Here is a 20,172-nt window from a genome sequence, read left to right as displayed (position 1 = left end):
GGAGTTTTTTCACACAGTCAAGCCTGCTTAGCTTGACCCCATATGTGAAACCATTTTGTTGATAAGTTGAGATGTATATTTGACGATAGAAAATTGCATTCAAATCTAATCCTGTATAAATGTATGAATTAGGTACCTTACAATGCTTCGTAAGGCAAGCAAGGAGAACATTGTGGTTGATATGACAAATCTATATGACTACTTTTTTGTATCTAATGGGGAACGCAAGACTAAGGTAACTGCAGCTCGTTTGCCATACTTTGATGGAGATTACTGGCCTGGTGCTGCTGAGGACATTTTAATGCAATTTCAACAAGAGGAAGAAGATGGAAGAAAACACCACAAAAACAAAAAGGCTGGTACAAAGAGGTCCTCAAAAGCTACTACACACAGAGCTTGCTAGCAATGGCTCGAAGAATGCTATGCTAATGCAGAAAGTAAAATTTTTGTGATTGGCTTTCTCTTTTAATATTTAATTAATGGCTTGGTTTATAGGAATATATTATTCCATTTTCATGTCCTTGTAAGATGAATCATGATATCTTATTTGCTGCTTATTATTTGTTTGTTGTACATTTTCAGCTTGGGGATACAATCCATGGAATGAAAGAAGACTTTATCATGGTTCATTTGCAACATGCATGCACACATTGTTGTTTATTTATCGTGTCTGGTAGTCGCTGGGTTTGCGGCCAGTGCAAGAATTTCCAGCTTTGTGACAAGTAAGCATTAGTTTGACTATTATCACTGTAAAGTTTGTAATTAGGTGGAAGCTATATGTGGTTTTAATTCAGTGCACAAGCAATGTTCATTTTGATGTACAGCCTTCGTGATACGGGGTGAACTTAGGTAAAGTATGTAAGTAGGATGTCTGCAGAACTCTATGAAGAGTTGCATAGGGTTTGCTTTGACATATTACATAGGAAAACTGGGAAATTCTATCCGGATTTATTCTTTTCCATTGGAATCATGTAAAACACATTTAAAATAGAAGGCTTCACTTCTACAAAAATGCTCTTCATGCAAAAGTATTCTGCATAATGGATGAATGTGTTCCTCAAAATAACCTACAATGTATCTCTGTAACATAGGGATAAATGCCATAACATGACATTAGCTGTTCAACAGCTCTCTCTAGCTTCTGTCTTAACCTTTTGCCTAATTATGCTTGTATCACAAGCAGTGTTTTTTCATTATGGTCCCTTTGTTGTCTTTGTCTTGGATGTTAGAACATGGTAGAGTAACTGCCATTAGAACAGTATTGTATTATTATTGTATGCATTGATAGAGAGCTATGGCATATGTGTTGTCACTACTATGGAATACATGTCACCTGTTATGTAATCCTTATGGAGGAGTGCCTTTTCCTTGTGGACAGTCTTCCCAGGATGATGGCCTGCTGCTTGAGCTTGACCAAACCCACAAGGATAGATTCAGGATGGCTTCCTACATGAATCCACGAGGATAGATTCAGGATGCCTTCCTCATGCAACATGGTGTCTTCATGAAGATGCCCTGCTTCATGAATACATCCTCCTTATGAAGGATGACCTCCTATAAAGGATACCGTGTTTGGTGGAGGCATTATATGTAAAAAGGAAAATCTAAGTGACGAGGGAAGCTTATACATTACTAAAAATTTGAGTTGAAGGTGGAATATATTTGAAACTATTCATATGTTGATGACTATTCAAAGATTTCTAAGATGTTGTGAATAGAAAATGTGGAATACATAAGCCAAGGTGGTGAAGTTATCATAAATAATAATGAAATAGTATATATTGAGGTAGACCATTGAAAGGCTTCCTAGTCAAGTGTGATAGCAACTTGTTGCAGAATTATATTGAGCATCAATTGATGAATGGTGAGACTAAGTGTATTATACTACAAAGGAAGAGGATGTTTAGGGATACTGGAGAGGTAGATGTTAGCTCCAATTTGTTCACAGAGTATGTTATTTCTAATGACTTAAATATGTGAGCAATGTCTCATTATTATGTGATGATGTGCTTTATTGCTTTAGGAAGTGGGTTGTGATTGAGTCATTATGAAGACATCATTTGGAAGTCCTAGCTAGCATGTCTAAATAGCTGGGGATCGTGTTGATTGTCATGTACAAGGCTTTGTGTGTGTATAAAGGGGTTCTAGAAAATATGTGATCAGTGGATGTCTCATTATGCGATGATGTACTTTTTGAATTTAAGAAGTGGGTTGTGATTATGTTAATAGGTCATTATGAAGACATCATTAGAAGTCCTTGAAAGTAAGTCTTAATAGTTAGGGATTATTCTCTGCAATTGTCATGTGTTGGGATCTCTCTGCATATAAAGTGGCCCCATATCTATATACAATGTTGCTGCTTGAATCCACACCTGGGATTATTATGGATGAAACTTTTAACTCCAGTTGGTGTGGCCGTGGGGGCAAGTTTCGAGTTGAGTTGCTGTCACTCAAATCCCAACTCCATTTATTTTAACTCCTAGCGTAGCCAAGGGGCTGGACCCTACAAAAATAAGTAAGGCTTAACAAATCTATGCTAGACAAGTTAACTTCTCAGAGTTTAATTATAAATTGCCTAAGTTGTAGGAAACGTTGGAAAAGGGCCCGTTTCCGGCTGGAAACGAAACGGAAACGAGGAAACTTGTACCGTACGGCCTGGAAACACGTTTCCAACCGTACTAGCCCATTTCTCGAGGAGGAAACGTGGCCAGTACAGTTGGAAATACGTTTCCAAGTCGTACGACGGAGTTTCCTCTTCTAAATTGACTTTTCTTGTATTTTTTTTTATTTTTCGCTTCTAATTTTTTATTGGGCGACTAAAATATCTTCTAGATGCCTCTTAAGTTATAAAAAAGAGGATTTTTTTGAGTGGGGCAGCCTAATGTTCAAGCCTATGGCCCTAGTGTTGATATGCAGTTCATGGTAATGTAAAATTCTTAAAGTAAAAGTGACATTCTCCTTTATTTTTAACATTCTCCGTTATTTTTTTTTCTATGTAAGGCTAATTCTATTAATAAGAAACAAAAATATAATTACAAAGAGGCCCAACGTCAACCGTTGTCACTGAAGTTCATCATGAGTATCTAAACTGCCCCAGATTTCGGGAAATCAGTTTGACATAGCAAAAACCATACATATATCCTGAGACCGACACCAAAGGAAAACCATACATATGACCTAGACCCATTCTTTAAGGCAAAAACCAGAAGAAGTTTTGACACAGCAGCACCTGATGCGACTGAAAATATGACAAACCCGCTTATCGTTCAGACAAACAACAAAAACAAGTAACTGGACCAAACCCGTCATTAGCATAAATTTGAGTTGGAGCGTGGGTGGCAACAGATGCCACGTGGCTTCACTTGTTATCATCTTGGTCAGGTGTCTCCTCGACATTGAGGCAAGCGTACTGGCCCCAATCTTCATCCTCCTCCGCCATGTCGCCTTTCGCTATGCCACCTGGAGGCTCCCTCGCATGCTGGGTGCCGCTCGAACTGCCAGCTAAAGCCATCGTAATAGAAGCTTCGGCTGAGCTGCCACTAGTTTGCTGAATGTCGCCAATGTGATCTCCTTCATCATGCAGTCGACCACGCCTAACTCCCCTGCTTTCATCCTTCGGGCGCTTCTCAGAACCAAGACCAACTCCCTGACTTCTCTCCTCCTGAAATTGCGCTTCATAATTTCTCGTCTGAGCACTGTTCTACTCCCTTTCTTCAGAGAAAACAATGGTTACATTGACAGTTATGATGGGCTTGTTCAGGCTACTCTGGACCCTGAACTGAGTCGAGTGAGAATTGAATTGGGATGCAGAGGAGAAATTGCAGTGTGGAGCCGGAAATCATTGTGCGCGGCCATTGAGGCCTGCACTTGCCCCCGACCACTGCGCGTTTGTGGATAGTGTCTGTGAGGCAAACTAGGAGGAGGTGAATTCTCATGGGAATGAGGGGGAGAGGCAGGAACAAAGCTTTGCGTTGTTTGTGGGCGAGCGCTGCCACCGCGGGTGCCTCCTCTACGACTCCTCATACGGTGACAGACCATATCAATGTGGTTAGAGTGGAATTCAGTTGGACAAAAGGCCGGGAAGGAGAACAGGTTGTGAACAGAGGGCTCTTGTGCAAGATTCAAAGGGCAATGCTTGGAATGGGAGTAATGATGCCCATTTCCGAGGTCAATACAGCACTCATCGGCTCCTGGTAGTAGTTTTGCTGCAGGGATTTCCAGCTTGAGGCGGACAGATGCTGAGGGAAGGAGGATAGATAGAGGGGTCGAAAGGCTCCATGTTATGTCCAACGGCATCCGGATCTCGGCCTGAGTGGCCATTTAATGCTGCATGCAGGCTGGCTTGCGTTCGTTTTAGGTGAGCTTGGAATGGTGCGCTATCCACCGTCTGGAAAGTCCGAACGCTGGCGGTCCGTTGGGTCACCATTAATTGTCTCGGAGTTCACCCGCATTCGGGTCATTCTCCTTTATTTTTAAGGAGAACGTCACTTTTGCTTCAATTTTTAACATTACCATGAAATGACTTAGGATGTTTGAGAGTGGTTTCGCCCTCATTGGATTTCATATGGAGAAAGTAGAATTTTAGGTCTCACTCAAAATCCAACAGACTTATCTGTTTTTCAGGATTTCAGGATTGGAGGGATTACAATGTTTCCATTGGATTTTGTCATGTACTAGGGTATGGAATCTATATTTAATCAAGAAAACCAAGCCCTTATGCAGGGGAGACTCCCAACAATTAAGAGCACGTAGGATACTAGGGTATGGAACTTGTATTTAATCAAGAGCACTAAGGTCATTCGACTATGTAGGAGGAGACTCCCAATCAAGCATGAGACAAGAAATTAAAATTTCTCGTGGCTGATTTTGGATATTGCTATTTTCATTATGTGATTACTTATGAGTAAATGTGATGTAAATTTAGAGACTTATAGTTTATGCATTGACAATTTAATCATAATGTAATAAATTAGGATGTATCATATATGCTTTATGATTGCACATATTTCTTAAATGTCCTAATATATATATATACGTTTCCCTATTTCCAAAGTTTGGGGGGGGGGGGTCACGTTTCGTACATGTGCTCGTTTCAGAAACTCGTACCCGTTTCCCCGTTTCGTGCAACTTAGTAAACTGCAGAAAATGAACTCAAAGCATCATAATAACAACAACCATCTACAAGTAAAGATATTGCAATAATGGACAAGATGGAGCAAAATGTTGGAATTTCTAACTTTAACTCATTAGAAATTCTTCCTGCACTATCTAGTTTATTTCACGTACTTGGTTATTCCTTTGACAAGTTATTTAACCATATAAATACTGAAAATAAACACAAGTGTAGTCTCAACCATCTACAGATCATCAACTGAAAGAATAGACAAACACACAAGGGACACCGTTATTTTTGGACAATCGTCCTTGAAAAAAACCCAACTTGGGAAAACCAGTGCAATAGTTCTGAGGGTTTTATTATTAAGAAACTTTCTTGAGTACAACTAGGGTGCCAAACTGGCTCACCCAACAGAGAAATCAATGTGGCAGTGATACCTCTCTTCAAAAGTAGATATTCAACAAGTTTGCTGCACGAAAATCACTCCGACGCTTCTTTGAAGCTCTGCGTCAACCCTCCTTGCCTTTGCGTCACTCAAAAGCCCCCTGCATCAACCTTTTGCTGCTTTGTGTTGGATCTCTGGCCTTTTGCGTCACCCACGCAGGCCTTGCTAGCCTCTGCACAGTCACTCTGGCCCTTTGCGTGGCTCCTGCTGGCTCTGTGTAGCCTCCTCGGCCTTTGCGCTGGTCATTCGACACTCTCTTTGCCTCTCTGCTATGCACTCACTGCCTCTCGCTGCAATTCAGATCACTTGTTCGAATTTTCTCAGCAAACCCTGCTCTAGAAAATCGAACTGACTAATCAATTTTGGTGTGTCTCCAACTGACCGTCAAGCCTCCTCTTATACTTTTTCTGTTGAGTCTTCAACGACTGAGATTAAATCTCTAATCAACGGCTAAGATTAGATTTGGCTTGATCCATGTTATTCAGAACCTTCTCACCCAGGTTTATATTAATACCCATTAATATTTTTATTTTTCCAAGTTTAGATTGAGGAATCCATTAAAAATATTAAATATTTTAAATATCTCCATAACCGGGTGGAATTTCCCCAAACTATTTCTGGGTCTTGGAGATCTCATGTGCTTTAGCCTCTCCACCAATTTTCATGGGTAGAGCACATTTGATGCTACCCCAAATCAACACAAAAATAGACCGCTGCCTTATATAAAGTACTTGTAAGAGCAAATATTCCGAGTGAAAAAGATGGCTTCAAAGTAATGCTTGGAAGTAAATACTCAGAGGTAAATGCCCAAAGTGTAAATGCTTTGAAAGTAAATGATTGGAACATGATGCTTTGTTAAAAAAAATATTTCTACTTGAACTAATGACAATCACCCAAAATAGATAAACTTATTAAAATAGGAGGGCAAATGAGATGAAACTCAAACACCAAGCTGCAATATAAATGTATTTTAGTTTATTTTAAGTTAAAGTTAGTTTTCCAATTAGTTAGGTTGCAAATTGAACAAATTTCAATTCAACTCTTTCCCAAGGCCTTATCCTCACTGAGGTCCCGATCTCAGAATAAGAAGTCTCGGGGGGGAGAGGGTCCCTAAGTTATTACTTTAGCCAATAAAGCTGGAGGTAAATTTATTATTGCAAAACAAATCTAATTATTGAAGGATTATATCTAATATAGAGAAATGCAAAGTAAAATGACTAAACTAGATAGCAAATGAATGAGAGATCAAGCTAACCTAGATTATTGCAATGAAGAAAAAAGGATTATATGAAGTGAAAATTAGCCAAAAACTTTAGTGATGATTATTCTACACTGCTTTAGTTTAGCAAGAAATGAAAATCATTCAAGCACCACAAGAGACACTTCCGCAAATGGGGAGGGGGGGGTGCTTAGGGGAAATATCTCCTAACGTTGAAGAAAAATCATTTCTTTCTTAGATCCCTTCTATAGAATGAGGAATGGAGAGAGAGATAATTTGCAATAGATCGCATTTGGAAAAAGGGACTTGAAGAAATGATTTGGAGAAAAAATTTACGACAAGATTCCCTCAAAGGGATCAAATACTCTTTTCCAAACAGTTGCAAGTTAAGAGGATTTTGACTTGTTACAATGGATCTTTTGGTAAACCCAAAAGATAAACTTTTTAAACAAAATTACAATGTTTTCTATGAAGGATCCTTGCGTGAATAAAACTCTTTAAAGGGGTTCTAAGGTACAAATAATGGTTTTAAATTAAGTTATCCAGTGGTCGTCTTTTTGGTGCTCCAATCTTTAAAAGTTTGGCACAATCCACCAACGCTACTCTTGGACTGTCTCAAGTCTGCGAAAGATCAACAGGATAATTAGTTTGGAAAATGCTAAAAAAATGATCAAAACACTTGAGGTCACTATCATATAAAAGACAAAAAATTTCTTAGTTTAAAAAATTAGATTCCTATGATATTCTGCTAAGGAATGACCAAGTAGGATTGGTATTTCTTAGCAAAATGGATTGCTGTTAGGACATCAGTCGAGGCCTAAATGCCTGAATTTTAATGAAGAACAAAGAGAAAGATCAATAAATTCGAAGTTGTTGGTGAAGGAAAGAAAAGTAAGTCTTAGTGGCTCTTGAAACTCCTTTGAAATTTTTTTCTTGTACTCTATCGGCCTGCAAAACAAATCAGTAAACATACAAAGTGAAAGATTCCAAAAAAAAATTGGACATCCGCAATGTTAGCTAAAAATCTTGATCAAACATCTCTAAACAAATTCTAATTAAATGGAAGAGACTCTTATTCTATAGCAGCCAAGAAGAGTTGAGAGTTGAGTTTAATCAACTTTCTTGGCTGGTTTATGACTGTTGGAACAACCACAACAAAAACCTTCAACTTGCTAGATATTTAAATATAGTGTTTGAGAATAGAACCAAGAATGATAGCAGAGTTTTTGTGAGAGAGAAGTGAGGGAGAGGGGTTCTTTGGAAATCCTTTTCAAGCCTTTGAGCTTTTTTGGTCCAAGCGGGACTAATGCCTCTTAGGATCCTCAGACGTGGATGGTTCAACTAAGAACTTCTCCAACTTCAAGCTTGAGATACCTGTAAGAACCACTTAAGATCTTGCCCACAAGATTAACAAAATAGGTGAAATATTGCACAATGATCAACTAAGCATGTTTATTCAACCTAGAAACACATGTAATAGTTAAATCTAAAATGAAAAAATTCGAAAGAATAACAAGCAATTGCTACTCTTTCCCTTGGGCAATAATGTCCCTATCAAGGCCTATGATCATTGATAACCAACTTGAAAGCAAATAACAATAAAACATCATCAAGTTACCTCAACTCAAGCACATGGCAAACCACACAAGGCAATGGACCATTGACCTCCAAAGACTTTTGAATTATAAAAAATGTAGCAAAATTACAAGTGTACCCAAGCTCTCAAGCTTCCATCTTTGCAAACTGATCACAATATATAGAGTTTGGGAGAGACCCAAGAGGGCCAACAATTTTCTGAGCCTTGATTGCTGGTGACTGCTTGCTTCCTGCCAAGATAGGCCTGCCTAGCACCCTTAGTGCTATGTGTACAACCTCTAATCTGCTGGGTGTGACAACCCCTTCAATCCCGGCCTGCGTACTGCTGTTGTGACTACTGCGTGTCAATCCTTGAATTCTGTGCATGTGGCTGTAGCTATCCTTCAAATCTAGCTGTGTGTTATCTCCTTTATTTCTGGTCTACATGGGATTGTCAATGGAAGCGTATTGAGTGGTGGGGACAAGGGAGGTAAGGGGCAGTTAACTCCCTCTTTTACTTCCACAGTCTGTCATATCAGTCCCAAATTTATGGGTATGACAGCTGGAAAATTGATTCCTTAAAATCAGTGAACTCAGCCCACAAAAGGAGGAAACTCGTCCCCTTGACTTAACCATGAATTTGACCTGTCAATGTGTCTGCCAAATCAGCTTTAAACTTTGCCTTTAACTCCAACTTCCATGCCATGTTACTTGAGTTGTCTCTTTGACTTGGAAATATGACTTTTAATGTGTCCCAACTTATTAAGCTTTGCAATTCCTTGACCCTTTATCTTCACCTTTGGGAAAAGTGGGTTTTCATGGAGAAATAATTATTTTTGGCCCCTCAAAGTGGGCATAAAGATAATATTGGTGTTCTGAGCATGATTTTTGAGCACCCACATGCCACCAACATTTCCTAATGCAACTTATTTACATCATTACATAGAACAAGACATGATTTTTAAATATTTAAAAAATCCTAAAAAGACGGTCAAATTCTACAAGACTTCGGGTATGATCGCTGGAAAATCAATTCCTTAAGTCATTGAACTCAGCCCACAAAAGGAGGAAACTCGTCCCCTTGACTTAACCATGAATTTGACCTGTCAATGTGTCTGCCAAATCAACTTTAAACTTTGCCTTTAACTCCAACTTCCACGCCATGTCACTTGAGTTGTCCCAAATTTATGGGTATGACAGCTGGAAGATCGATTCCTTAAAATCAGTGAACTCAGCCCACAAAAGGAGGAAACTCGTCCCCTTGACTTAACCATGAATTTGACCTGCCAAATCAGCTTTAAACTTTGCCTTTAACTCCAATTTCCACGCCATGTCGCTTGAGTTGTCTCTTTGACTCGGAAATATGACTTTTAATATGTCCCAACTTATTAATCTTTGCAATTTCCTTGACAAAATCCTCACCTTTGGGAAAAATGGGTTTTCATGGAGAAATATTTATTTTTGGCCCCTCAAAGTGGGTACAAAGATAATGTTGGTGCTTTAAGCACGAACTTTGAGCAGCCACATGCCACCAACATTTCCTAATGCCACTTATTTACATTATTACGTAGAAAATTAATTAAAAATCCCGTCTGGCAGGGATTTTTAATTATTTAAAAAATCCTAAAAAGACGGTCAAATTCTACAAGACTTTGGATATAACCTAGCATGGTAATATACATCGACTCTAGACATTAGGACACATTCAAGGCCAAGCTATTAAACCACATTCCAACTTTGTAATTATATGACTGAAAAAAGTTAAAAACTCGACTAGTTATTTATCGCTAAAAATGAAAATAATTAGTCAAGTAAAAAGACACTCTAGAGTGGACTCACTTAGTAACCAAGTCCCAAGTTGACTAAGTTTGTTGCATAAGTTCATCATGCTAGTCTTCATTTATTACAATTCCCCTGTAGGGGTACAAAATTTGAGAGAAGAGAGAGAAAATAGATATTAGAGAGAGAAAAGAGGTAGAATGCCCTGCCGAGATTTTGATCTTCAAATTTTTTTATGAGTGCCTCATCCATTGGGAAATGAAGTCTTCTTTCCTTGCTCATGTGCATATGAGCAGGTAACATACAAAAATCACTTTGTGTATTACTATAAAGCAGCCCTAGCTCTATGTATGGGGATCTTTGTGTATATAAAGGGGCTCTTTCATGTCTTCTTGATGCAAGTGTTTTTGGAAGCATGTCCTAAGGTGCTTTATAGCATATGTCTTTTGGCTAAGATGTTATGTTTGAGTGTTAACTACTTCGCCAAAAGTGCCTGGTAGTTGTACCCAACCTCATCCTTTATAAACTCATGCTGTTGGGTGGGGTAGGAAATTGTTGATGTTTGTAGCAGCAGACAAGAATTTATCTCAACCATCAATCTCATTGAGAGATTAGGGTTATGGAGACTTGTTCATCAACTCAATGTTATAAAAGAAAGACAAAGTGAAAGGAAAAGACATAGTGAATGAGATACACAAACTGATAGAAAAACACAAGTGAGAGAGTGATGAAAGATCCTCACTCAGTGTGCGAGTCCAAAGGAGGAAAGAGGAAGCAATGTGAGCAACAAAAGGGGATGCGATTAACTTAGCTCTGAGAAACTGAAGGGGCCATACATAGTAGGTGTAGAGGCAATTTCAGGGAGTTGCCAGGTTTTGTTGTAATTTTCTCGTATTATCAGTGGGCTATTTTTCTAGTTTGGGATCCCTTTTAACCTTGGAGTAGCTTTAATGAAACGCTGATACTCGAAGGGAAAAAATTCTTTGTGTGTTTTCGAGGTTGGTTTCTATTAGGATATTCCAACACAGGAAATAAGTATAACTTGGTCTAGTGTATAGTCAGGTAAAGTGTGTTTCTTTGGTATGTACTTTTTGTAACTTACAATTCGACGGTCACAATATGTTCTAGACGTGAAGTGATTCGACGGTTCACTCTTTCCTCGGTATTACCGACACTTGATCCGTGGCTTAACACCCGATTGATCCATGATCTCTATTTAAAGAGCATGGAGGGTCATTTGTTAGGTGATCGTTCATGAGAGAAGCTTATGTAAATTTTCTTTCTTTTACTTCAATAAATTGCCTGAAGTGGCTGCGTTGGCTCAGGTCGTGGACTGTTTCCCTCTTTGACGGTTTTAACCACGTTACGAATACTAGTGTATTGATCTGTGATCTGTTTGTGAGTGATGTGTCCTTTTGTGTTTTATCCAAGGAACCTATCTTGTATATTCCTACATGGTATCAGAGCTATTTGAGGGCCGCAGCCATTGGTGATCCAAATCTGAAGCCGGTACAATTCCATCTGACTGTCGTTTCCTAGATCTACTATTTCTGACCGCTTTCGGGCCGAAAGGACTGCTCTATTGTGTTAGGAGCATCTATTCTAGTGAGGAACCCCTTTCATTTCACGCGAAAAGGTTTCCGGTAGCCCTAGCTACGTCATTTTTAAGATCTGGAGGTATACAATCTCTATTTGCAGTTTTGGTTATTTATCTCTCTGCTTATTTCGGTTTATAGTCCTTTATATTTTTTTTATATTACCAGATCTATACTTTTCATTTCTGCGTATGCTCTTTGCCTTGCAACTCTGTGCGATTTGGGCAAACCAGAAATAAAAAGAAAGGATTTTTCTCATACATATGCTCTTTTTTGCTGCGCCTTAGTGTGATCTCGAAAAATTAGAAACATTGAGGAAAATATATAGTTTCCGGCCAAATCTAACTTAAAGCTGTAAAACGTGGATACTTTTACTTGTTCGTTTGGTTTGTGTGGTTGTTTTTTTTGTTTTGCAGAAAATGGGTTTTTCAAGTAAGCACGCACCCCAAAGCTTCAGTGAGGAAAAAAAACCCCTTCATCCTTTGCAAAAATTACTAACCTTTTAAATTAGTTCACTTGATCTAAAGTTAGTTTATGAGAATAGAGGTCCTAGGTTCAAGTCTTTCTTTTTTATGAGTTACTTTTTAAAAAAGCACATCTAACTTATGTTTTAAAATTACTTTATGTAAAAGTGTTCTCACCCATTATAAAAAGTGAGTCACATATAATTCTAAAGTCACTTTATCTTTTTTCTTTTAAGTTACAATTTAGTGGATAGTTCATAAAGTGCCATTGTAAAAGTGACTTTTACTTGCTCATAAAAGTGGGTCACATAAAGTAATCTTTTTTTTAAAGTGAGCTAATTAGATTAAGTTTGGAAGGGGGGGAAGGTTTAAATATAACATTATCATCCACTTCCAAACATTCATGTGGTTCATTGGCATCTTCAATAACTCATCTTCAAAAAGTCGTAACTTTTTCATCTAGAAGTCGTTTTTAGAGTCGTTTTTTTTAATCGGCCTAATTTTTCGAGATCTTTCCATTGGAACATTTAGTTTCAGCATATACAACATCAATTTCTTTTAAAATGGAAAGTCCATGCCTAGTTATCTTTGACAACATCAACTATTTCCAATTATTATCCTACATTATGGATTTTTGTTGTTGTTGTTGTTATTTTCTTTTTCTAGGCCAATGGAAAAATCATAATCTTTCATTATGTGGAAAAATTACACGTAGTAGATGCCCAAGGCATATGCAAGTACTATTGGCTCATGGCAATTTCAAAACCAACCGTGTCAAAAAATATAAATGGCCAAGCTATTTCTTGTAGGATTGTTCAAAGAACCCTGTACATATTCAAACTATTTGTCTATATAGCATCAAAAAATATATACATAGTTTTTGGATAAAACTAAGATGAAGCAGCGAAAAAAGTATATATTTAGGGCCTTTCCACCCTATGGTAATCCTGCTCTATATATGGCCTGTGGCGGTAGTGATAGAATTCTGCTCCCATCTGTTCAGAGATTATCCACAAGCCTCGGGGTAGTAGCGAGCCCTCCTTGGAAATCTTGTTAGCATCTTCATTATATTCCTTGTATATATGATGACAAGAGGCTGTGTTAAACACTACTTTGAAATTGTTGACTTCATCCAAAATATTTTGAAGTGAAATAGCATGACAATGATTTTTATTGTTGACCCAGTTGATAATAATTTTTGAATCCCCATCGCTCTGAATGGTAGAGCAATCATGAGCTAGTGCAAAATGGAGCTGTCTGAGGGTGATAAGCTCGACAAAATTGTTTGTTCCCTCCCCTAGTCCTAATTGGACCTTATAGAAGAGCTGATAAGAGATGTATAATATGAAACCCTCTAAGCATCCATGAGTTTGGGCTGTGCCATCGAAGAAAGCCCATGGCCTAGTTTTGTCAATCCGACCGGGGGCTGAAGTTCTGCAAATGTGGGAATTTGCCTCTTCAAGGATGTCATGATAGGCTGCCACAACCTTGGCAATGATAAGAGGCCATCAAACAATTGCGTCCTTGAAAATTATATGATTCTGGGTGAGCCATATAGTCCTACAGAGGATAAGAGGAAGGCATTGTTTCTTAGAGCCCTGGTGTGTTGCGATCCAATTGTTCCATGCTTGGAGAATAGTGGGACCTTGCCATGTGTTTTGTATGGAGAGATGTTGTAGTTTGCCAAAATTGGGCGACAGTCGGACAGAGCAAAAACAGGTGCTCGTTGATTTCAGAGTCTTGCTTGCATAAAATGCACCAGATCGGGCCATGTATGGATCTGTGCAAAAGGGCTTCGCCTGTGGGGGTTTTGTTGCTTAAGACACTCCACATGAAAAGGCGCGCCCACGGAGGAGTTTTTATTTTCTAGATCTGTTGCCACCATTCTTTTGTATGTGCAGGTTTGCGATCTGAGAGGAGGTGGGTGTAGCCCAACTTTGGGGTATATTTCCCATGCTCAGCTAGTATCCATACTAGTTGATCTGGATCGTTATTTATACTCACATGAGCTTTAGACAATGCTGTTAGATAAGTTTCCCAACACTATTGCCATTGAATAGGAATGCCCATTTCAGGGGCTTACCTCCATTTCTCTCTGAAGACAGTGTTGCGCTCACGATCAGCAATATGTGCAATCACCGTGGTATCTCTAAGATGAAGATATTGAATCAGTTCAGGTGGCAACTGATACGTGTTCCCCCCCCCCACCCTATCCATGGGTCAATACCAATGCGTACAGAGTTACCATTGTTTATGCGCCATGCCAAACCGGATCTGATGAAAGGCATCATTTGTAGGATTACTTTCCATACTATAGAGATGCCCAAACGAGGCCAATTTGGTAGACGAACCCAGTCCAATATTTGTTGCAGCCAAATGTATTTGTGGTATGACACAGTTGTCCATAGATTCTGTGAAGTGAGGAGGGACCAACTCATCTTGGCTGCAAGAGCTTGTGCGAAAACAGACAGGTCTTTTAACCCCCACCCTCCCCATTTTTTTGGCATAGCAATTTTCTTCCAGCTCACCCAAGCAAAAGTTTTTCCTTCCTTTTGTCCATTCCATAGATATCTGCAGCATATCTGTTGGATGCAGCTAAGTATTCCTCGAGGAATCCAGGCAAGAGACATCCAATATACAGGTGTGGCTTCCAATACAGATTTTATAGGGACAAGGCACCCTGCTCTTGATAAGAATTTGTGATTCCAAATTTTCTGTCTCCTCTCAATTTTAATCACTAACCAGATCCAGTCAGCAGTCCGGTAGTTGTGGGGTTTGACCCTGAAACCCAAGTATTTCTGGCCATCCGAGAGATTATGCAATGGATAATGGAAGAAATGGAAAGTTGATCTATCCTCTTGAGGGGAGGTGTGAGACAGAGTAATAGTGGATTTGGTTTGATTTGCAACCATACCTGTGGATTTTTCAAAGAGTATAAGTATGTCATGGAAAGAGGTAGAATCCCTAACGCTGCCATCTAGGAAGATCATAACATCATCAACTAAAAGGAGGTGTGTAAGATGGCAAAGCTCATTCATTTTCAGTCCTTTGAGTCTGCCTTCCCTTTTTGCAGTGCTAGTGAGCCTGCTGAGACCCTCCATCACTATAAGGAACAGAAGGGGAGACAGAGGGCATCCTTGCCGGAGTCCACGTTCGGCATGGAAGGAGTGGGATGCAAAACCATTTATTAAGACGCTGAAGGTTGCCGAGTTTATGCAGCATATAATCCAATCTGTGAAAGCAAGTGGGAATCCTAGATGGATCAAGATCATCTTAATGAAGAGCCAACTGACACGATCAAAAGCCTTAGCGAGATCAATCTTGAGGATAATGCTTTTCAGATTTCTTGTTTTGATAGAGTGAATGGCTTCTTGGGAAGTGCCTATGGCCTCATGGATCTGTCTATTTTGAAGAAAGGCGAATTGCTCTGGATAAATATGATGGGAGAGTATAGGGCGGAGCCGGTTTGCAATGATCTTTGCGATGATTTTGTATAGGGTGTTGCAAAGGGAGATTGGTTGGAAGTCATTGAAGGATGTAGGGGAGTCAGATTTTGCTATAAGAACAATGAAGGTAGCATTGATAGCCTCATACATCTTTCCGAAGATCTTGCACTCTTCAACTACATTGAGGAGGTCATTCCCAATGAGGTCAAAAAAGGCTAAGTAGAATTCAATGGACGATCCATCTGGGCCAGGGATTTTATCTTTTTTGAACCATTTTAATGTCCCCTCAAGTTCATCTTTGGTAATGGGAGTACTTAGCTCAGCTGCCACATATGGATCTACAAAGCTTGGGAAGTGCCCTGCTACTTGAATGATATCAACAAGGTTTGAGGTTGGGGGCTTCTTATAAAGATGTTTGAAATGTGAGATACCCAACTGAGATAATTGATTGAAAATTTTTGCAATACCTCCATTCGGCGAGGGCATTTGCCAAATGGTGTTGGAGGCTTTTCTCCCCTTGGAAAAATTCTAAAAGTACCTTGTGTTCTCAAGCCCTGCTTTGAGCCAGATCGCTCTATTCTCGAGTCTCTAGGTTTCCTCTCTTTCCTTCAGAATTTTGGCCCTTGGATTTTCTAGTTCAATCAATTTTGACTTGACTTCTGTGTTTAAGAAAACCCCTGTTTTGGTCATCCATAAGATGAGCTAAGGATAATTCAACAGAGGCGAGGGTATGGTCATCCCTTTGGGTTTTTTCCTTTGCACACTTGATAGTGAGTTTCTTGAGGTGAAAAAGGTTGTGACAGAATCCCTCAGCCCGAGTGAGTCCTTGAGTGGGAGGGTTTTGCCGCTAGGAGTCTGAAACTAGATTTGAGTAGGAGGGGTCCAGAAGCCAAGATGAATTGAATTTGAACAGGGCTTTGAGCTTAATAGGAGGACCAAATATTTCTAGGTAGATGGGCGAGTGGTCAGAGATACCTCCGGTTTCGACCCACTACCTATAATGAGATAATCTCTGTATCATTGAGGTTTTGAGGATGAGATTCTCAGATGACGTAATAGAGAGGTTTAGGAGCTGATTCCAGAAAGCCTTCTGTCCTTGACAAGGCCCATAAACATTCATGACACGTAGATCCATTCCCAGCTTGACAAAAAAAATGTCGATACCAATGAAACCCTTTCCTCCCCAGGCCGAATTTAGATTTATGGTCCGGGGATTGTATCCCATAGCCAATCCACCAAAATGCCCAACAACATCTAATGCAAGGAATTCCCATCCCTGGCTTAGATTCCTCAGAATTCAGATGATGTGTTGAGCTCCACTGAGGGTTTCTTGAAGGAGGATAATGTCTACATGCTTAGAGTCAAATAGCCTGCGGAGGGCTAGCTTTTTGGGCAAGCTAGCCATACCCTTGCAATTGAATGATATGCACTTCATGGGGGAACCATGTCATGGGTATTCTTTGCTCTTAGAACCCGATCTAATGAAGATTGCCTTCCCAAAACCAACTCAGTACTAGCTCGAAGTATAGCATGTGAGAGGTAAGATTTGCGCCCACGAAGGGGTTTAATAGTCATCGAGGGGAGGGACAGGCCAAGACCAGTGTGAATAGAATGTGAAACCGCAGTGGGAGGTTGGGATCACAGGTTATAAGGGTGAGGGATTGCCAAGGGAGATGGGGATGGGGAGGAGGTAGCCTCTGGATTTAGGGAAGGGGAGGTAGTGGAATAAACCAGGTGGTGGGAGAGTAGGCGACAGGGAATAGATGAGGGAGAGGTGGATCGATCTTGTACAAATGCATTATGCTGATGATGTGCAGAAAATGCATAAGTAGAAGATAGAGTAGGGAGAGGGGAGAAATACCCGAAGTACGAGCTGCTTCAGTTGCTGCCCTAGTTCGAGTCAGAGGTGGAGATGGGGGTCGTGAGGAGTTGCTTGTAGATTGTTGGACTGGCTGAGATGGGGTCGCCTCCCGACATGGTGTGGGCGCTGTTGATGGTGCTTTCCTGGGGATGTTTGGGGTAGCCCTTCCAATGCCTTCCTCCTTATCCATAGTTGCTTTCAGGGGTTTCTAGACCAGTGGGCATTCCTTATACATATGCCCGACCTTGTGGCAGCGTCGGCATCTAAATGGCACCCCCTCGTAATCGAGGATTTGAACCCTAGTGAAGTTACACCATTGCAGAGTAATTTTTTCCTCTAGGCTCTCCCGAGTATCTAGATGCACCAGAATGCGAGCTAGGGTTTGATTTTTGGACTGAATTATGGATTTGTCGTAATCCAGGAAGGTGTCGAGGGTATTCCTAATTGGCACGAACACTTCTTTTGACCAGTACTGGAGGGCTAAACCTGGTAGTCGTACCCATAAAGGTCCAACTCTTATCTTTCTTTTTTCGGGTTGAAGAGAGGGCTCCATCTTTTGAGCAACACCGGAGCCATTTTGATATGCCAATATCGTGCGAGTGCCATGTTTGTGTATTCTTCAAGGGCAAAATGAAGCGCAAACCATCAACGAGGAAGTATCTGTACATCCGGGAGCTGTATGAATATCTGCCCCCAGATCTCTTTAACCCACAGCCTCAATCGCTCCGCCATGTAGGTTCTTCCACGAACCCTACCCACTAGGACTCTCCCTGCTTTGTCGGCCACTTCACCCATGGTGAGTCCTTCCCCGAATTTTATGGTGTAGTCCTTGCCAAATGCCTTGACGCACCTTGTTTTTCTCTTCCTTGTTCGCGGCGCAGTAGGGTGATCCTGCAACGGATCCGAGGGGCTTTTTGCTTCTGGGTGTGGCTCCACCGAGCTTGCTCGAATTACCGGGGTGTTGAAACAGCCGGAAGGAGGGGCTGAGACTTGCGCCGCCTCGCAATAGCCAGGAGTACTGTGGGTCTTCTGTGTCTTTGCTGTCGCAACAGAGTCGTCACACGGACGAGATGGGGAGTTTTTGGAGAAACAGTGATTTGCAAGGGGCGCAGGGTCGAAAAGAGGGGACGAGTAGGTGGCCAGTAGGTTTAGGGTTCCAGGAGAGCGACAGACAATCCAGGGCAGGTGAGTCAATGGAGAGGGTCCCAATGTGAAGGGTGGAGGCAGTAAGCCCGAGGAGGGAGACAACCGACGTCGGGTTCGCGCTGGATGGTGTAGAGGAAACGGGTGCCGATTTAGGGTTAGGGTTATAGAAAATAGCATGCTCCGAGTAAGGGTTCAACGAATAATCCACAGTGTCCAACTACATTCCATCCATGCTGAGCCTAGGAACAATAGGCTGTTACCGTCGACTATTGGGAGCAGGTGAAGGCGAGGACCTTACATCGTGGATTTACTTAGAAGTAAAGGTCTTTATAGAATAGCCTCAGGCCAAGAGTCTAAACCTAAAGATGAAGACAAGAAATCCAAATGGGAAAATAAGTAAGATCAAGCACGTGGGTTGATAGGGATGTCTATTTCTCCAGACCTTAGATTCCATATCGCAGAAATTGATACCCCTGACGAAGCAATGAAACAACTCAATAAAGTTTTTGGAATTAAAACTGAAATTAGAGCTCATCAACTCGAAATGAGTTGCTTACGTTGGACCCCAATAATTTTTCCTCCATTGAAGGTTTTTTGTCCAAGTTCAAGACCCTTAGACTTCTCTTGGAGGTTGTTAAGGTTAAGAAAGAAGATGTTAGCCTTATATATTCTATTCTTACTAAGTTATGACCAACTTATTCTGTGTTTGTTTCCACCTTCCATTCTACTAGAGAAGCTTTTATTTCTCAAGGACAAGACTACAAGTCCCCCTATTTTGATGCCTTTTATGATTCTTTAATAAGAGAGCAAGTAAAACTCTTACATCTTCGTCTTCTTAATGTTGATTTTGGGTAGCATCAGGTGTGCTCTAGCTCCAAAATTTTGTGGAGGGGCTAGAATACATGAGACCTCCAAGACCTAGAAATCGTTTGGTGAAATTCCACCTGGTTTGAGTTTTATTAAAATAATTAATATTTTTAATGGGGTGCCGATTTAGGGTTAGAGTTACAGAAAATAGCTTGCTCCAGGCAAGGGTTCGACGAATAATCCACGACGTCCAACTCCATTCCATCAATGCTGAGCCTAGGAACGGTAGGCCATTACTGTTGATAGTTGGGAGCAGGTGCAGGCGAGGACCCTACATCGTGGATTTACTAAGAAGTAAAGGTCTTTATAGAATAGCCTCAGGCCAAGAGTCTAAACCTAAAGATGAAGATAAGAAATCCAAATGGGAAAATAAGTAAGATCAAGCACGTGGGTTGATAGGGATGTCTATTTCTCCAGACCCTAGATTCCATATCGCAAAAATTGATATCCCCGTCGAAGCAATGAAACAACTCAATAAAGTTTTTAGAATTAAAAATGAAATTAGAGTCCATCAACTCGAAAATGAGTTGCTTACGTTGGACCCCAATAATTTTTCTTCCATTGAAGATTTTTTGTCCAAGTTCAAGACCCTTAGACTTCTCTTGGAAGTTGTTAAGGTTAAAAAGAAGATGTTAGCCTTATATATTCTATTCTTACTA

At 40.4% G+C, this 20,172-nt stretch overlaps 1 protein-coding gene across 1 annotated transcript in view; it reads left to right on the top strand.

The window, feature by feature from the left end:
• LOC149213487 (histone acetyltransferase HAC1-like) overlaps positions 1 to 20,172 on the top strand; it is an 80,836-nt gene that overhangs the window by 25,677 nt on the left and 34,987 nt on the right. Inside the window, 3 exon segments of the mRNA XM_089392026.1 lie at positions 133 to 387; positions 389 to 437; positions 583 to 722. Coding sequence (XP_089248152.1) covers positions 133 to 387; positions 389 to 437; positions 583 to 722 — 444 coding nt within the window.

The sequence above is a fragment of the Pinus tabuliformis genome, chromosome 1_1, assembly GCF_031772625.1.
Source record: "Pinus tabuliformis cultivar Carrire ecotype Pingquan chromosome 1_1, CPIR1, whole genome shotgun sequence".
NCBI classification, from domain to species: domain Eukaryota; kingdom Viridiplantae; phylum Streptophyta; class Pinopsida; order Pinales; family Pinaceae; genus Pinus; species Pinus tabuliformis.
Note: the sequence above shows the minus strand (reverse complement) of the source record. Positions and strands in the feature narration are given on the sequence as shown.